The 17,063-nt window shown below is 42.6% G+C and overlaps 1 protein-coding gene across 10 annotated transcripts in view; it reads left to right on the top strand.

Moving 5' to 3' along the window:
* Nucleotides 1-4,207: 4,207 nt before the first annotated feature.
* tcf7l2 (transcription factor 7 like 2) overlaps nt 4,208-17,063 on the top strand; it is a 95,373-nt gene continuing 82,517 nt past the window's right edge. For all 10 annotated transcript variants that reach the window (XM_079756976.1, XM_079756975.1, XM_079756974.1 and 7 more), the window contains exons 1-3: nt 4,208-4,680; nt 4,858-4,924; nt 5,098-5,222. In XM_079756976.1, coding sequence (XP_079613102.1) covers nt 4,492-4,680; nt 4,858-4,924; nt 5,098-5,222 — 381 coding nt within the window. In that variant the 5' untranslated portion in view covers nt 4,208-4,491. The remainder of the gene's footprint in view (nt 4,681-4,857; nt 4,925-5,097; nt 5,223-17,063) is intronic.

The following is a 17,063-nucleotide window of genomic DNA, read 5'->3' as shown; positions in this document are numbered from 1 at the left end:
GATACACTAGCCAAAGTAAGCTAGCTTTTGAAATTATCCAACTGAAATAAAAATCCCACCCCTCCCTCAGGCCCCCTTACATAGCTCCTCCCCACAAACATGTGACTAGCCTTGTGGAAGATTCTGGTCAGGCGCAATGAGTGCACCAGCAGAGAGCATGCAGGTAGCCGAGTAGATAGACGCGTAAGCCATCCAATCATTTCATTAGGGCCGGATTTAATGATTGGTTTGGTTTATCACAGTCCTGCAACATCCACAGACACCTGATTATATTTTTGGTCATTTGATGACAAAGCATTTGATTTATTTATTCTGATTGGGATGTAAAGAGGATTTAAAAAAACATGACAAAAAATAATATAAATTATCTATATCCTCCCTATCCTATATCATAGAATGTATGCAGTCAGGGCATCTTGCTCAAGGATTCCTGCAGTTAAACAGCAGACGTTGTTAGATGCTCCTTGTATACATATGTGATGCTGATTTAAGGTAATCTAGTAATACCGTTTATTTCCTCAAACCACCATTACCAACATTATTTCATTTACGTATGCTATGATTGCAAAGATGTGTTAAAACTGAAACCATAGTTTTTGTTCTGGTTTAAGCACCGAAATGTGGTGACAAAAGCAGATGCATCAACCAAACCCCTTTGTTGTCCGTGTTGAGTCAGAAATCATGACACAGTGGTGAACTTGTGTTTTGACATAGATAACCGGCTTTCTTCACCAACAACAGAATATGTTGGCGGAATAGGAAGCCAGTTTTATCTAATTAGCCTTACGCCTTTCAGAGACAAAAGGCCGTAGATATTAGCATATCAACAAACAGAGTGACATTGACATATAATCTGTTGAAGATATTATAATGTAAATAACTTTTCTAGTTCCTAAATATATTTCTATGGTCCGAATTTATCATTAAATGCAATAGAAAATACAACAAAAATAATAGTATTCACTATTATGCACATTGGAATATATTTTCATAATGTGAAAAGGCAACATTGGTTTGGAAAAACATGTAATCTTAACGTTTTTGAATTAAGAACAAATCGTGAAGACGGCACTAATTTAGTTTGGCAGCTTGGTGCTCAAATGTCGTACACCATGAAACTATGATTGAATTGCATGACATAGATATGTATATATATATATATATATATATATATATATATATATATATATGTATATATATATCAACTATATATTTATATATATAATATACAGATACATATAAATAGACAAATAATGTTCAAAGTATTCTAAGCCCTATCTCAAGCCCTTCAAAACCATCATTGTGGTCCTTGTCTGCATGTACTCTAAATGGCCCATCATAATTATAATAATAAGGTAGAGCACACCGGAGGGGCTACGGAGACACAGGATCACAAACACATCATCGGGCGCTTATACAGTTTACCCTGTAGCTCCCTCGTACAGAACCACAACACAGAGGTCAGAATTATCCCGTGGATGTCACACACCTGAATAGCAGCAGCCTAAACTAATCATATATACTGTAATTCTATGAGCGGAGAAACTTTATCGCTAGATCTGCCAAACACCCACTCAAAATCAATGCTGCAACATATGACTTCCTTTCAGAGGTTTTTTACATACAGTTAAAGTACAGATAAAGTCTGGCAAGCAGGCAAAGTGGGAGAAAATAATATTTGTTCATTTATTTCCCGCTTTCTTACTTATAAGAAAACGCACTGCTCAGCTCAGCACAATGTAGGCCCTATTCAAAATTATATTTTATCCATAAGAGAAATACATTCATAAATATTTGGCAATATATAGCTGAATGGGTAACCGATGGGAAACAGCTATATATATGGCTTAGATGCATTGAATATATATATATATATATATTTACCTATATATATACCTAATATATATATATATTTATACGTATATACTGTATATATGGCTTAAAGGCATTGAAATCACTAATACACCATCAGAGGCAGGTGTCTCCACGACAGCAGGGTGATGACATCACCCCGCGACCCCTCTGACCCCTGCTGAGCCAATCCAGGGGAGGGTTCGGCTCGGCGCTTGGCTGCTTTGGTCTGGGCTGTGTGGGCTCAGGTTTGTAGAGCTGCTGGCAGCAGGGGAGTGCTCCCCTCCTTCCACTGGCTGTCTGTAGTCACACACACTGGAGGACAGGGATCCTTTCCTCCATCCCTGTGTTGGCTCCCTCCTTTCATTTTCTCCCCTCCACACTCTCCCTCTCCTCCTTTTTATTTCTCACATACTTCTGTTTTTGTGCCTCTATATAAATTTTACTGTCCTCCTCCTGCTCCACCTGTCTCCATCCATCGTTGTCTCTCTCCCCTCCTTTTTCTCCTCCAAGCTCTTTGTTTCTCTCCTCCCCTTTTTATTCCTCCTTTCTGCCCTCCTTGTGTTGTCTCTCTCCATTTCCTCTCCTCCTACCCTCTTTTTTTCTATCTTCTCCATTCTTGTGTTATCTCTGTTGCTCCCTATTCATTTTCCTCTCCTCAGCGCCTCCTCTCTAGCTCACCGGGTGGTTTGTAGGGAGATAATGCTAAACCATAGTCTCTGCCTTGTTCCCCCAAATCCTAATCAGGAATCATTTATTTATATATTTTATTATAGAATGATTTGCTTTTATAGTGAACCTGCTGCCTGGTCTGGATGAGATGACCGCTTCTGATTCACTGCACTTATCAGTGCTTTGCAATACACATTCTCTTTATGTGTATTTAAGAACAGAGTTGAAAAAAGGACAATTTTTATTTTGGACAATATTTGTATAGCTTTAATACACCCCTTTTATTTGGTTTCAATTACATTATGTTAAAAAAATGACCTGTACTGTTTTTTGTTTAATATATATATATATATATTCAAAAAGCTGCTATTGCAATAATAGCGCATTTCCTTTTAGTTTCAGATAGTGCTCGTGAAGCACAGGTTATGCGCTCAAACGCTTGCGCGTGCCAATTCACGCACGCGCGCGGACACCTTTTTATAGTAACAGTAAGAATTGGTGTAGGTTTTCCTTCATTTTCCGACCAGAATTTGACATCATGCGCTTTTTTCCATATTATTTAGTGGTTAATAAAAACACCTGAGGGTAGATTCATATTTAAATTAAAAGTCACGTTCCTCGTTGGAACTCCCGGCAGTGACGTGACCCTAATTGATTGGCACGCGCGGTACAGGACGAGTTGAGATAGCTGACTTTATTCAGGCTAAGCTAATTATTCGGTTTTAATAAAAATACAATAGCCCTTAAAACCCAATGGAGCTTCGTAAGAGAAGGGATCCAAAGGTAGGCCTATGCTATTTGTTTTTTTTACGCGTCGTGCTTAGGCTGAAGATGTAAAGAGGCACACGAGCCTGTCTAACATGTTAACGTTAACATGTGTCTTCACAGCTGGCCAGCTTCGTCAGCTCCACTGCTCCACCTCAAAGATGTTGGTCACAGTAAAACAAGCAAAATCCATCATTTAGTAGTGTTTGTGTTCAACTAAGACACAACTCTGGAATAAGCCTACTGTCAGTCGGCCTTATCGACAAACAGGTAATGGCGCAAATGATACACACAGGCTTTATTAATATTAAAATGAATTGTCACTATAGTTCAATTAATACAATAATAGATCCGCAGTGTAGGCTATGCGAAATAGAAATCGCAAATATAAACCAACGATCATTGTTAAATAGTTTGACAGATCACTAACCAAACAAAGCCATGCATACATATATATATATATATATATATATATATATATATATATATATATGCTCCCATCACTTTTCTAAAGCTCTGTAATATATTTTTAAAACAATGTGCTTATGTGTCACAACTGCAAAAGGATGGTAGAAAATGTTGTGTTACAAGTGAAAGTGGTTGAAAATAGCCCGAGGAAGTGCCCTCTGTTCAGCCTCACCGGGAGACCGCCCATATGCGTATAATCCATATTTGCAAGCGAGTCCTATCTACCTCCTATTTTGCCATTCCGGAGCAAAAGAAAATAGTGGCGCTTCGCTGTCCTGCTTCCCAGCCGCTTTTCCTTTTCCTCGCATGCTTTTTCACTGCAGTCGACTCGTCCGCGCCGGCTTCCTCCTCCAGCCCTTTTTTTTTTTTTCCTATTTATGAAAACGTCACTTCAAGTCCCTCCCTGTTTGAATCTCATTAAGTTTTCTTGTGTGTTTCTCCCTGTCAATAATCCCTGAATCCAGACTCTCTCTATTTCCATCCCTCTCTATCTGTCAATCAGCGCCGCCTTTGAACTGAAAACCACTCCGACCAACTTCAACTCACTCAATCCGTGCGGCTGAGCTCCATCTCCGGCTTCTTTTTCTGCCAAGATTCCCTTCTTTTTTAGTTTCTACTTACACCGCCAGTGCTTGGAAAACGCCAGTACAGACCCTAAACTTAAACTCGGATTCTAGATCACCAAGATCAAGGGTTTAAAACTTTGTGTTTTGTCCCCCAAAATTGCTCGGGAACATGCCGCAGCTCAACGGCGGTGGAGGGGACGATTTGGGTGCGAACGATGAGATGATTTCCTTCAAAGACGAAGGGGAGCCGGAGGAGAAGATCTCGGAGAACTCCTCGGCAGAAAGGGATTTAGCAGATGTCAAATCTTCTCTTGTGAATGAATCAGAAACGCATCAAAACAGCTCGTCAGATTCAGAGGTAAGAGACAAATTAACTAAACCGATTGTCCTCTATATCGCCAGGCCTGTAACGCTGTCGCGTCGCATTCTGTGCACTTTTAATCACATTATTTGCGCGCTGCTTTAAAGAAAAGTTGTTATCCACGCCGTTGTGTTACTTTAATGCAATCCCTGTGTTTCATTGTTGCATTTCAAGGCGGAAAGACGGCCTCCGCCTCGATCTGAAACTTTCAGAGACAAAACGAGAGAAAGTTTAGAGGAGGGTGAGTTGCTGTTTTATTGAATAGTCGTGACTGTTTTCCACTCACGTTATACGCCTTGTGTGCGCGTACAAGCATACATGTTATGTAATTGCACGGTTTCACAAAAATGCACAAGTAGTTTTTAACGCACTTATAAAACTTTCTTCTCTCTCTCTCTCTCCCCGCCATGTTAGCTGCGAAAAGGCAAGATGGAGGTCTGTTCAAGAGCCCACCGTACCCGGGCTACCCATTTATAATGATCCCCGATCTCACGAGCACGTATCTGCCCAATGGATCACTTTCCCCAACAGCACGCACAGTAAGTTCGCTTATTTTTTCCCTATATGTGCCAACACCGGAACACACACACACACACAGGCACCCAAAACACTGACAGGCAAAAGAATGACACCTAGAAATAGGGCTGGGAAAATGTAGACCCAAGTTTCACAACTTCAGGACTGTACAATGGCATGCTTGCCCGCTGCACAGAGCTCTGGCGTCGACTCTGTCAGAAACAGGGGTGCGTGCTCTCTCCGTGGTGTAACTAAACAGGTTTTTACACCTCACTTGGTTATATGTGTGTAATGCATAACTGTGTTTATATTGACAGTTGTGGTCGTTATAAATATATTAAGTAAAAAATTTACGGAAATTATAGAAAAAGAAGAGGAAAAAAATGTTTACAATATTTGATAAATTATAACGCAAGGTGTGCTGTTTTCAAGGCAGTCCATACCGTTCAGTAGAGGCCTTTTAGAAAATCCCACGGAATGCTTATTTTGTTACACAAAAATGTACACGCATTGAAACGCTAAATCAGCGGTCTGATCATAAAGGAATCCAAAGCAAGGTGCCCAAACGCAACGGACATGCAAATGAGCGCGTGCGCGTCATTTGCATATGTCAAATGCTTATTATTGCAAAGTTCTGCCATAAAATTGTTGCGGTTTTTTTTATGAGATTAAATGACCGACATTTTTATTTTCAATCGAAATCTTGCAATGCGTTGTAAATGATTTGCTAAAATACATCATTTATATAATATAATATGTACATATAACACAACAGGGAGCCCCCTACAGAGCTGCCCCCCTGTTCTTGAATAAGAAAGCCATTGCCTTTTAAAGCAGTGCGATCCTTGTGTAAACCATCAATTTATAAATTAATTTGTGGCATTTATTTAGACCCAATCTGCCCCTCTGTAATTATGCACACTTACCCATTTGCCCCACACCTCCCCTGTCCCACTGGGGTCTGCCGATGGTTAAGTGGAATAATTTTCTAAATAGTGTTTTTTTTTTTTCTCCCTTCCCTCCTGTTTTTAAATGGTTGCAATTACAAGTCTCTGCTTTAGGCCCTGTCAACTCATTTTACAAGGTTAAGGCAAAGACCGGGCATTAATAAGAGCAATCTCTCGCCCTCTCTACCTCCTCCGTCCCTGGGTAGCCGCGCCGTTGTTTACTGCCTGGCTGTGTGGACACCTTGGAGAGAGAAAATAAACCTCTTTTTGAGCCATACGCACTCCCATCGGGTTGAAAGGGCTTGCTTCTGTTTCTTATCGCAATTATATTTAAAACTAGAATATTGATGCTAACAGAAGCCCTAATGTTTACATTTGGCGCACACACACACACACACACACACACACACACACACACACACACACACACACACACACACACACACTAGATTGTTGTGCTATAATTTCATTCTCTCAGTGTTCCCTGATGGTCATCCTGCTGACATGGGAAACTGTTGGAACAAACACTGCCTCACGTGTCCAGTTGTCTCAGTGACTTTCGGATTGTGTAATTACGTGTGCCATAGACTTGTATCTGGTAAAGCCCCCATGCTGCATGTCTTTTTGTCACCAGGTATTCAGCAGGAGAGATGCAGGATAATGTTACCATAGGCCAGGAGGTTTTTTTCATTTCAAATGTTATTTCGTTCATTTGTTGCAATGTTTGTGATATTTGTATCCCTTCGGTGTACTTTCTGTCCTATGTCATCATCGGGTTTTATGACTTGTGTATTGTTGCAGTCGAAAGCTCATCTGCTTGTCACGACCACACGTAGAATCGCCCCGCCAAGAAATTGCACAGCGGTTCTATTTGTGTGTGTGCGTGTGTGTGTGTGCGTGTGTGTGTGTGTGTGTGTGTGTGTGTTTGTCTTTGTTCTGCATTTATAATTATTCACCAAGCGAGGCGAAAGATCAGGACAGAATTACAGTGCAGACATCCCTTTTGTATCGCACCGATACTTCCCGGCGATCCTACCTTGGTTTTAAAGCTTTATCCATCCTCTTTTTTTTTTTCTACCACGGTGTGCTGTCTAGCATACGGCCACGGCCCCCACTGTCTCCGTCACCCTGTGTGTCCATACTCTTCCGCTTTGAAGTCAGTGCCGGCTGTAATATAAATGTATTAAACTTAAAAAGTGGCATAAATAATTCACCTGGACATTGATTAGCTGTCGGCCTGCCTAAGCGGGTCGTAAGAGCCGCTGAATGTGATGGGCGGCATTGTTGGAGCCAAGTCTTTCTTCTTGCTGGGGAAGGCACTGGACTGCTGCTGGTGTGCCTTAATTATTCCCCTGCGCCGTGTGATTCGATCGGGAGCTTTTATTTATGTGCGGGGGTATTTCTTTTTTTTGTAAATTGAAAAATATTTTTGTGGTCATTTTAGCAAGGTGCTGTTAACTATTTTTATATTGAATCACAAGTCGATTGATCAGTGTCTAAATATTGTCATTATGCTGTTATTATTATTATTATTATTATTATTATTATTATTTTGACCGAAGTTGACTCCCAGTCTAATGAGCAGCATTCAAATTATTTTTGATTTTCTGTCAAGCACGAGCGGTATAGATCGCTTCTGACACCTCAGCTTTTTCCCCGAGTTTTAGCTATTTCATGACTTGAGGGGGAAAGCCCATTTCACTGCGTGGCACTTAGAATAATTTGTCTGACCTCCGGGAGTCGTAAGTGGTTAGAATTTGTTTTTCCTACCACCTATCTCCAAGGAGGCTGACAATTTAGTATCATTTAGCAATTAGACATGACGCTGGGCCCGGGTAAGTTCCCCCCCGTCTCCCCATCTCTCCCTTGCCCTCTCTCCCTCCCCTCCTAAGCCCCCCTGCCCTCAGCCGCACACAAAGGCCGGCAGGAGCTCTGGCAGACGCTTGAATTGGTGAAGTGGCCTGGGCCGGGTCACCCTTGCTCCTGTCTCCCTCTTTCAGTCTAACTCTCTCTATCTTTCCCTCTCCCTCCCCCTGCCGCTCTCTACCGCTGGCTCCCGGTCTTTGTTTAGCGCCGCTGCTAACACAGGGGTGTGTGGGGAAGCAGAGCTGGAGATGAACTCCGATGCTGGGGGCTAAAATCGCACCTCAACAGGTCTGTAGGCAGGCAGGCAGGGTAGGGAAGGAGAGGCTGAGGAAGGGGAGAGGGAGGTGGAGGAGGGGGCCTGGGCAGGCCAGCTCTCCGCTGCCATAAATCCACCGGGTTTATTTACTGCCTCTCGGACTTATGAATGTTAAGATATTTGATGCCACCCCCGGCCCCATAATTCCCCTCGGGGGGGCTGCAGACTTTATAGGCCACGGTTTTGAGTTCCGTCGTACGGTTGCGAGGTTGTTGGAAAAAAAGAAAAGGAAAAAAAGAATTCGGACCGGCGGTGGGGGTACAAGTAAACTGAATAAAGACGCTTCCGAAACCCGTGACGATTCCATAACAAGGCGGTGGAAAGGCGCTGCGCTGCTGAGACAATAGCATTTCTCTCTCTCTCCCTGTCTTCTTTGTTTGAGGAGTATGGTCACGTCCGCGTTGCTCCCTATTGTGTCGGTTGCTACCTAGCATAACCTCAAATAAAGGCACGTTTAATAGCGGATGAAGAATTCTTCATGGTCAGATTAACGTAATAACCCCCCTGCCCAGCCTCCGTATTTAGCTGGTGAATCCGTCGGTTGGCCCCTGAATACAACGGTCCCTCCCATGTGTGTGTGTCAGGGCAGTGCACGTGGTAATGGATGGAGACAGTATCTCTTGAACATGCCAGCGCGATAAGCATAACAATGGCTCATCATATGGATTACGTGTGTTCTGCCGCTCTCGGTGGACGTGGTTGTGCCAGGAAGGGACGGATAGCCGAGCGTGGATTTAAGGGACAGGCCTCCCCAACACCTTATCACACCAGCTTAACATGCTAATGGACCCTAATTGGTATCCGCAGGGGGTGTGGGGTTGGGGTGGAGGGGGCTTTTTCTGTCCCGGCGTGGCTAAATTTTGTGCGGGCTCTCGCGAAACGTACCCTGAATTTAGTCAGCCCTTTTGTCTTGCAAATCACTTTTGTTTACAAAGTATGGTGGAAGCAGCTCCCCCTGCCCCCCACCTCTCTCCCTCCATTTCCACCTCTTCTTCCTGTCTTCCTCTCTGCCCCGCCAACCCCCCCCCCCCCCCACACATCCCCCTTTTCCAATGTCTAGGGACAGGAGAAGGGAAAAGGTGCAGGCATTGATTCCCCTCGATAAACAACCATTGCATATGTGCGTGCGTGCGTGTGTTTGAGAGTCGGAGAGCCAAGTTTGGCACTGTTAAACAAAAATGTAAGCCTGTGAGACATTAGTAGGCCCCGGCACATTCTCTCAGCTTAATTAGTCCGAACTGTAATTGTTCATGGTCTGCCAATAGGAGTAATGCTGAAGGAAAGTGGAGGTTCACTAAATCTGCCCTGGGTTTTTGAAAAACAATAAATCACTTGCATATTTGTGCCGTGATGCAGACGGAGGCGAGACCTCTCCCATCTCCACATGAGGTAAATTGTAAAGTCAATGAATCGCAGATGTACGGGATGGAGGGGGGGTGTGTGGGGGGGGGTGCTGAAAAGACAAGAGTGAGGGAGAGGGGGAGAATCGAGTACAGTAAGGGTTTGTTATTGCCTGGTGAATGAATGGAAAAGATTTGCGCAGTAAATATTTACTGGTTGTGTGTGTGTGTATGTTTTTTCTCTACTTGCGCGCAGAATTTAATTGTGTAACGCTGATGCAGTTGGCAGGCTTGCCGTTTGAAAGCCTTCGAACGCCCCTCGATCCCTCATTCCGTTTGAAATGCCATGCAGAGCAAGAGAGGGCTAGGGAGAGAGGAATAGGGAGAGAGAGGAATAGGAAGAGAGAGGAATAGGGAGAGAGAGGAATAGGAAGAGAGAGGAATAGGGAGAGAGAGGAATAGGAAGAGAGAGGAATAGGGAGAGAGGGGAGTAGAGAGAGAGCGGAATAGGGAGAGAGAGGAATAGGGAGAGAGAAGAATAGGGAGAGAGGGCTAGGGAGAGAGAGGAATAGGGAGAGAGGGCTAGGGAGAGAGCTGGAGAGAGAGGGCTAGGGAGAGAGAGGAATAGGGAGAGAGGGCTAGGGAGAGAGCTGGAGAGAGAGGGCTAGGGAGAGAGGGCTAGGGAGAGAGAGGAATAGGGAGAGAGAGGAATAGGGAGAGAGGGCTAGGGAGAGAGCTGGAGAGAGAGGGATAGGGAGAGAAAGCTGGAGAGAGAAGGAAAAGCAGAACCGGCGTTGAGCCAGTGTGAGTTGGTGTGTTTTTAATTTAGATTTTTAACCAGTATAAAGGGAGTGGTGGTTCCCTGGTGCCACTAGCTCCCTGTTTGGGTTAGGTGGGCCTTCAGTTCAACCTCACCCTGGCTTTCTAACGATTCATTCCATCTCTGACAGTTGGTTTCAATAAAACAATTGCTTTTTTGCAATGCTCATCATTTCATGGCTTTTGGATTTAGCTGATGATGTTTGGCGTTCATTTAGTCACAGGAAGGCTCATATTTTATTAAGATAGTTAAAGTTACCTTCTTTAATTTTTACTTTTTTCTTTTGTGTTAATGTCTGTTTTGAGGTGTGGGATAGTGTATTTATAAACTGTGGCTAAGAATGGGATTATTCAATGATACATCCCCTTTAATTTTTTGTGTTTGTGTGTGTGTTTGTGTGTGTGTGTGTGTGTGTGTGTGTGTGTGTGTGTGTGTGTGTGTGTGTGTGTGTGTGTGTGTGTGCTGGCGAGAGAGAGCACAAGAGGCATTAACTTAGCAGCTGTGCACTGATACACACACACACTCTTTCTCCTATGCATCTCTATAGACCTCAAAACAAAGATGGTACTGTACATCTGGAATGCAACTTGTGTCATCTGTTAAACGTAGGCTTGCTGCGCTGTCGGGCCATCGGGATTGGGGCCTCCACAAAACATGGAAATCAAATTACCCGTTGTGTGTGGCTCTGCATACGTGTGTCTGCACATGGAGCCACCAGATGTAGTTTTTGGAGTTGTGTACGTCGTAACATGGGGAAGCTAAATCTTCATAGTTTTTCCCTCCTATTTGGACGTGTGTGTATTTTATGCTGTGCTAAAAGGGCTAAACATTCAACAAAGCGCACAAGTCAGTTGAAAATAACCAATAACAAATAATGACTGGTTCACAACTAAGTTTGGTAAATCTGTTGAAAAATGATTTTAATTTGGTAAACGATCACTGAAACACTCAAAGGAAAAGTATAAACTGGAGCATTATTTGTTTTAAAATGATTTGTAAAACAAAATCACTGTAATCATTCCGATTCACGTCAGCTAATTGTCGCTTGACAAACACATGTGGCGAATTAATGCAAATCTGATCGAGGCCTTGCTTTTTACCACACAGCCAATCTGGTCTCTCTCTCTCGAAAGTACCTCCAAATGAAGTTAGAGTATCGTGATAAGATAAAGCGAGCTCGTCCTGGCTGACTTAACATTTCAGGAGTAATGTTATTGCACAGCACCCAGCTTTAGTGATAATGCCACGATTCACTGTTGATAACTGTCTTCCAAATGTACAGTTGAAAAAATATATAGTTTATCAGGCGCTGGCATCCTGTTACTAGCATACTAACATGTTTTGTGTTTGATTTAAACAGTTTTTACCGTATTGGCTCTGTTGTATTTGTTGTTTCATCACTTATTTTTTTCGACTGAGTGTCCACATTTGTATGCGTCTGCATTGTAGTGGTTCTGGATAGCTTCAATAGCTGAAAGACTTTACTGGCGGATTCAGGAGGGAATGGGTGTTGAGTGAGAGTGCTGGGTGAAAAGCGGGAAATGTGTGTCGGACTCTGCCTGCTTGTGGGTCGGTGGGGAGGAGGAGGTGGTGTGTGTGTATGTATGTGAGTGTGTGTTGGAGGGGGGTTGGGGGTGACACAATGGCAGACTGAATAGAGCGCATAATTGCTATTAATGTTGGAGCAATGGGAGCAACGACAGTTTCTGGTTATATGGCCAAACAATGGAAGTCCAGGCTACACATTTAGCTTCCTGTTAAAGACAACAGCAGGGCCCAAAACTGAGATGAGCCGGAGGGCGGGGGCAACTTTTGTTTTATGCCAAGCTTGACTCGACAGGCGTGTGTGTGTGTGTGTGTGTGTGAGTGTGTATTTGCCCTTAACAATTGAATCAGTTTTCGCTCTCTTGTCCCCTTGTCTCAATAGTTTTATTAGAACAATTATTTTTAAAGATTTCTGTTACTGATCTTTAAAAAAAAATCTTTATTTCAATATCTGTGGACATATTTGTTACAGATGGCTGCCTAACTATCTTAACAAATCCTATTCAATCATTTGTAATTCTTTACCATTCTATTTCTTAATTGTAACAAAGCTATTAATATTGTCTGCTATCGTGGTCACATTCAAATTAAAAGCCCTCATCAGTCCATTGACTTGATGGTAGAGGGAGGAGACGGTTAGCTTCGGCTCCTGCCAGCTCTGTTTAGATTGCAGAGTGTGTTTATTTGGGGTCAAAGCTCACCAGTGCTGACATGGATTTTGTTGAGAAGGAACCTCCCCTCTCACTTGTCTTCACAACTGATAGAGAGAAATCTCCCGATAGAAACTCAAGCTCTCTCTCTTTCTGTGTGTGTGTGTGTGTGTGTGTGTGTGTGTGTGTGTGTGTGTGTGTGTGTGTGTGTGTGTGTGTGTGTGTGTGTGTGTGTGTGTGTGATAGTGTGTGTGTGTGCATACATATTGAACTACACTTTAACCGTAACATAATATTGCTGTGTTTTAGGTGCCTGTTTTTTAACTGGGCTTGTTTGTATATATATATGTTGGCGTTTGCGTGTTAGTGTTGTCACGGTTACCGGTGTGACAGTGTTGGATATGCCACCAGAGGGATTTCATTTCCACTTTCCCCAGAATAAGAATATGTACCATTATTTGAGTAAGTTTATTAAAATTCAGGTCGGGCTGACCCCGTTGGTAGTTTTGCATATGGATATTATAATTAATATTTAATACATTGTATTTTCATTGTACAGCTGTGCAAGACAACATAACCAAATGATGGTTCCATTCCCTGATATTAAAACTATACAAGAGCAGTACTCAAAGTGCATCCGGTGTATATATTAGCACTATTCAAATACTTCGGTAGCACTTTGACACCTGACGTCGAGTATGAGACTTCAAACCAACTGGCTGTAATAATAACATTTATTTAATGTTCAAGGGTCCTTCCCAGGATTTTGTTTTTCATGGTGGCACTCCCACTTAGTTGCAGCAATATAAATTTGAGGTTGCGACTAGCTTGGGTTATTGGTTTTAACAAAGAAGGATTTAAAAATTTATTGAATAGCTTTTCAAATGTTTAAACGACAGCAAAAGACCTTCCAAAATGGTTTGACTACTAATAACGGGTTGGTAATTTAATAAACATGAATAGCACCGGTAGCAATCTTTTTTACATTTCTGGTGATATCCGCAATAGTGCCAGTGTGTTGTGTTGGTAGCACTAGTCCTGCTATGCAATATCATCAAAACAATGTTCAAACTTCATTTGTACCATCCTACTATGGGAGCCGTTTGCACTGGGAATCTTCTTTTATTTAATTTGAATATTCATTCGGGAAACCTACAAATTATAGAAAGCTTGAAATTGTGTTTTCGGCCCAAAATGCATGAGATTGCCCACTACTTGCAAGATGCGGATAGAGGGTTTAATATCGAGAATGTCTGGAAAAAACGAGGAAGCCTGGCCCCCCCCCCAAAAAAATAACCTTATTTAAGGCTTCTCCTTATCAATACATTGGCCAAGTTTAATTGAATCAGCTAAATCACATAAAATGCATAGTCTCTTAAACCTTTAAATGATCCACACTGTTGCAACACTAGTGTGCGTGTGTGTGGATATACACGTTAACATTTTGTGTATTTATTTGGTTGTTTGTAGTACGTTGGTGTAGGTTGTGTGTGTGTGTGTGTGTGTGTGTGTGTGTGTGTGTGTGTGTGTGTAGTATGTGACTGCCTTGGGCGGTAATGATCACGTTGCAATAGATAATGACTGATTTTGCGTTCACATTACACCTGTGGAAACCCTGATGTGTCAGAATAATCGAGTAGGTTCCATTGTGAACCCCCGTCCGTGCCAGTGTCTTGCTACACTTCCTATACTAAGTAAATAATTGTAAACTTCTGCAAAGAGATTACAATGTGGCCAGAGATGTCTACCATCCCAGAATATCAGCTTGCATCTTAACTGTTGTCCATGAAAATAATAATCTTAAAACACAATAGTGTGTCTATTAGTAGGTCATTACCAGTATTTTAGGTATTTGAGGAGGTATCTTTTGGCAGGTGTTTAGCAGTATTGGAGCAAGAATCTATAAGCAGGTGTTCAGCAGTATCGGAGCAGGTTTCTATTAGCAGGGGTTTACCGGTAGCAGTTTTGGAGCAGGTATCTATAAAGTCTGTTAATTGGAGATTACTTATTCCTTCATTTGTTCCATACAATAAGACTAACATATGGTATGTTTAGTACAGACTTAAAGCAGAATGAAGTGGATAAAGGAGAGGGAATGACACTTGGCATAGGACCATGTGTGAATCTATCCCTATCCAAGTTACTACAAGTTGCCCCACAGTAAATTCTTTTGCATTGCTTTTGTTCATATCTCTCCATTATGTCTTGGGGTCTTTCTTTGTTTTGGAAAAGCTGTTCACTCACATGTTAGTGTTCAACACATAATTAAGGAGTGAAAGGTGAGGAAATATAGTATTTGTATACTTTTTTAATCTCCTTATTAAACTTAATTGTAACAGTGTGTGTGTGTGTGTGTGGGGGAGAATTCTAGAATCATAACAGTGTGGAAAGGTGAAGGGGCCCACGGAGCCCGGCTACAATTAAATTCATCTACTAATCTGCGGATTATCGTAGGATTTGGAACAAAATGTTGGCAGGCTTACAGTATTTATAAAAACAAAATGTGCAAGGCTAATAAAATGTAAGCCCGGACGCTGTAGAATGCCATGAGACCTCGCTCTCTAACAGCTATCCCCCCGCCCCCCAGTTAGAACATCTGTTTTGCTCCGCCATGAGTCATCTACCATCCCAGAGAGCTTCAGCTGCAAAGCTACATTAAGCTAACATTAACGTAATGTTTGTTTTGCATGTTGGTTTCTTTTTGTTCCTAATAGTATTTTTTTTACAAAAAATATTTGTAAAAATGGCGTCCAACCTAAATGTTCTTTCTCTTTCCCACTACCTCCACTGTCTAGTCACTCACTCCAGTGCAGTGTGTGGTCTGGTTGTCGGCAGAATTCAGGGTCAGTTCCAAAAGTGTAGAGCTTGATCAACGGGCACTAAGTGAATTGTGACATACCTTGGTCCACAAGAGGTCAAAGTGAACTTAGCGTTTTTGTTTGGACAACCGTTCCGACAGTTAGACCATGGAACCGCACCAATGGGAACGGCTTAAGATACTGCCACCAGAACAGCCATACATGGTGCCGGCAGAAGTCCTTAAACTAGCAAGAATTCTGGCAGTTAGTTGATGGTTCAATCCTCACTCTACCTTCTTGTTCAGCTGTTATTGAGGTGTCCTTGATCAAGATGAATAACTCTTAACTTCCACTGACCTGGCTGTCATTGACATTGGTGTGTGAATGTGAGCCATACCGAACAGCATCTGAATGGCTACAGTGGCTAGCAAAGTGCTATATAAACGCTGGCGGGCTATATAATTATCTAGCACAGCCCAACAGACAGCCATGCAGACAGAGGGAACTTGGCGCTGCTACGCTGGAACATAGTTCAAATGTGTCATCCGGTAACTACTGTTGGTTTGAAACGGTGACCTGCAGTCCACCATTGTTGGTGGCGGTGATGATTTCACTAGAGGAAGTAATACTCAACTTCCTGAATAATAAAATAACAAATGTCATTGGTTCTTTTTTGAGGACATCTCTGCTGGATGTCACCAGAGATGATTATGTCAAATTGAAGCCATTGCTCAACGGCTTCAATTTAGTTTACAGTACATTCCGTACACCTCGGCACCTTTTTCATGAAGTTAACTCTGCTGTATTCTAGTGGGCTTCATTACCCAGTGTACAGGCTTATATCAGCCTAATGGCAGACGGGATGTGTCTGAATGTGTCATTATGGGTTAAGAGTTCACAGTTGTAAAATAAGAAAAGACCTGTTGGAAGGGCCAGACGTGTGTGTGTTTGTGTGTGTGTGTGTGTGCGTGCGTGCGTGCGTGCGTGCGTGCGTGCGTGCGTGCGTGCGTGCGTGCGTGCGTGCGTGTGTGTGTGCCTGCGTGCGTGCGTGTGTGTGTGTGTGTGTGTGTGGATATAATAGGCGTTTACAGAGAGCGCTGGCGTCTCAGCGAGCCGGGGGTGTCCTGTGGTGTTGATGGCCATGGCGCCCTTTAGAACCTGCAGGCCTATTATCTCTTATCGGCCTCCTCTATCTTTATTGGTCGTCCCACTCCGAGATAAATGTCCAGGTCTGTCAGAACAGGTGGCGCCAAGCTGGCAGGAGTCCGGAAGCCTATCTCAATCCAAAAGTAGCCTTTCCCGGTTGGCTTGTAATGTCGAGTTGCTTTATTTGTTTTGAGGGCGGGAGTCCGTTTGTTCAGCCATTTTCAAGAACATAATTATGTTGGTCTATGTCTTGTGTTCAAAGTTGATATTATTATGATTTCCGTGTTTTTAGGTATTGGATATTGAATATTCAACTTGATTATTTTTGTCAGTTGGAGCATTAGTCTTTCATTGTAAAAGTAACTACAGTAACTATGTAGTATTAGTATTAGGTATTAAGTATTAGGTTAGCCCTTATATGCATCTAAGCTGTTGT

Source organism: Pollachius pollachius (genome assembly GCF_949987615.1).
Source record: "Pollachius pollachius genome assembly, chromosome: 19".
Taxonomy (NCBI): Eukaryota; Metazoa; Chordata; class Actinopteri; order Gadiformes; family Gadidae; genus Pollachius; species Pollachius pollachius.
The sequence above is the reverse complement of the archived record's forward strand: the minus strand, read 5'-3'. Positions and strand labels throughout refer to the sequence as shown.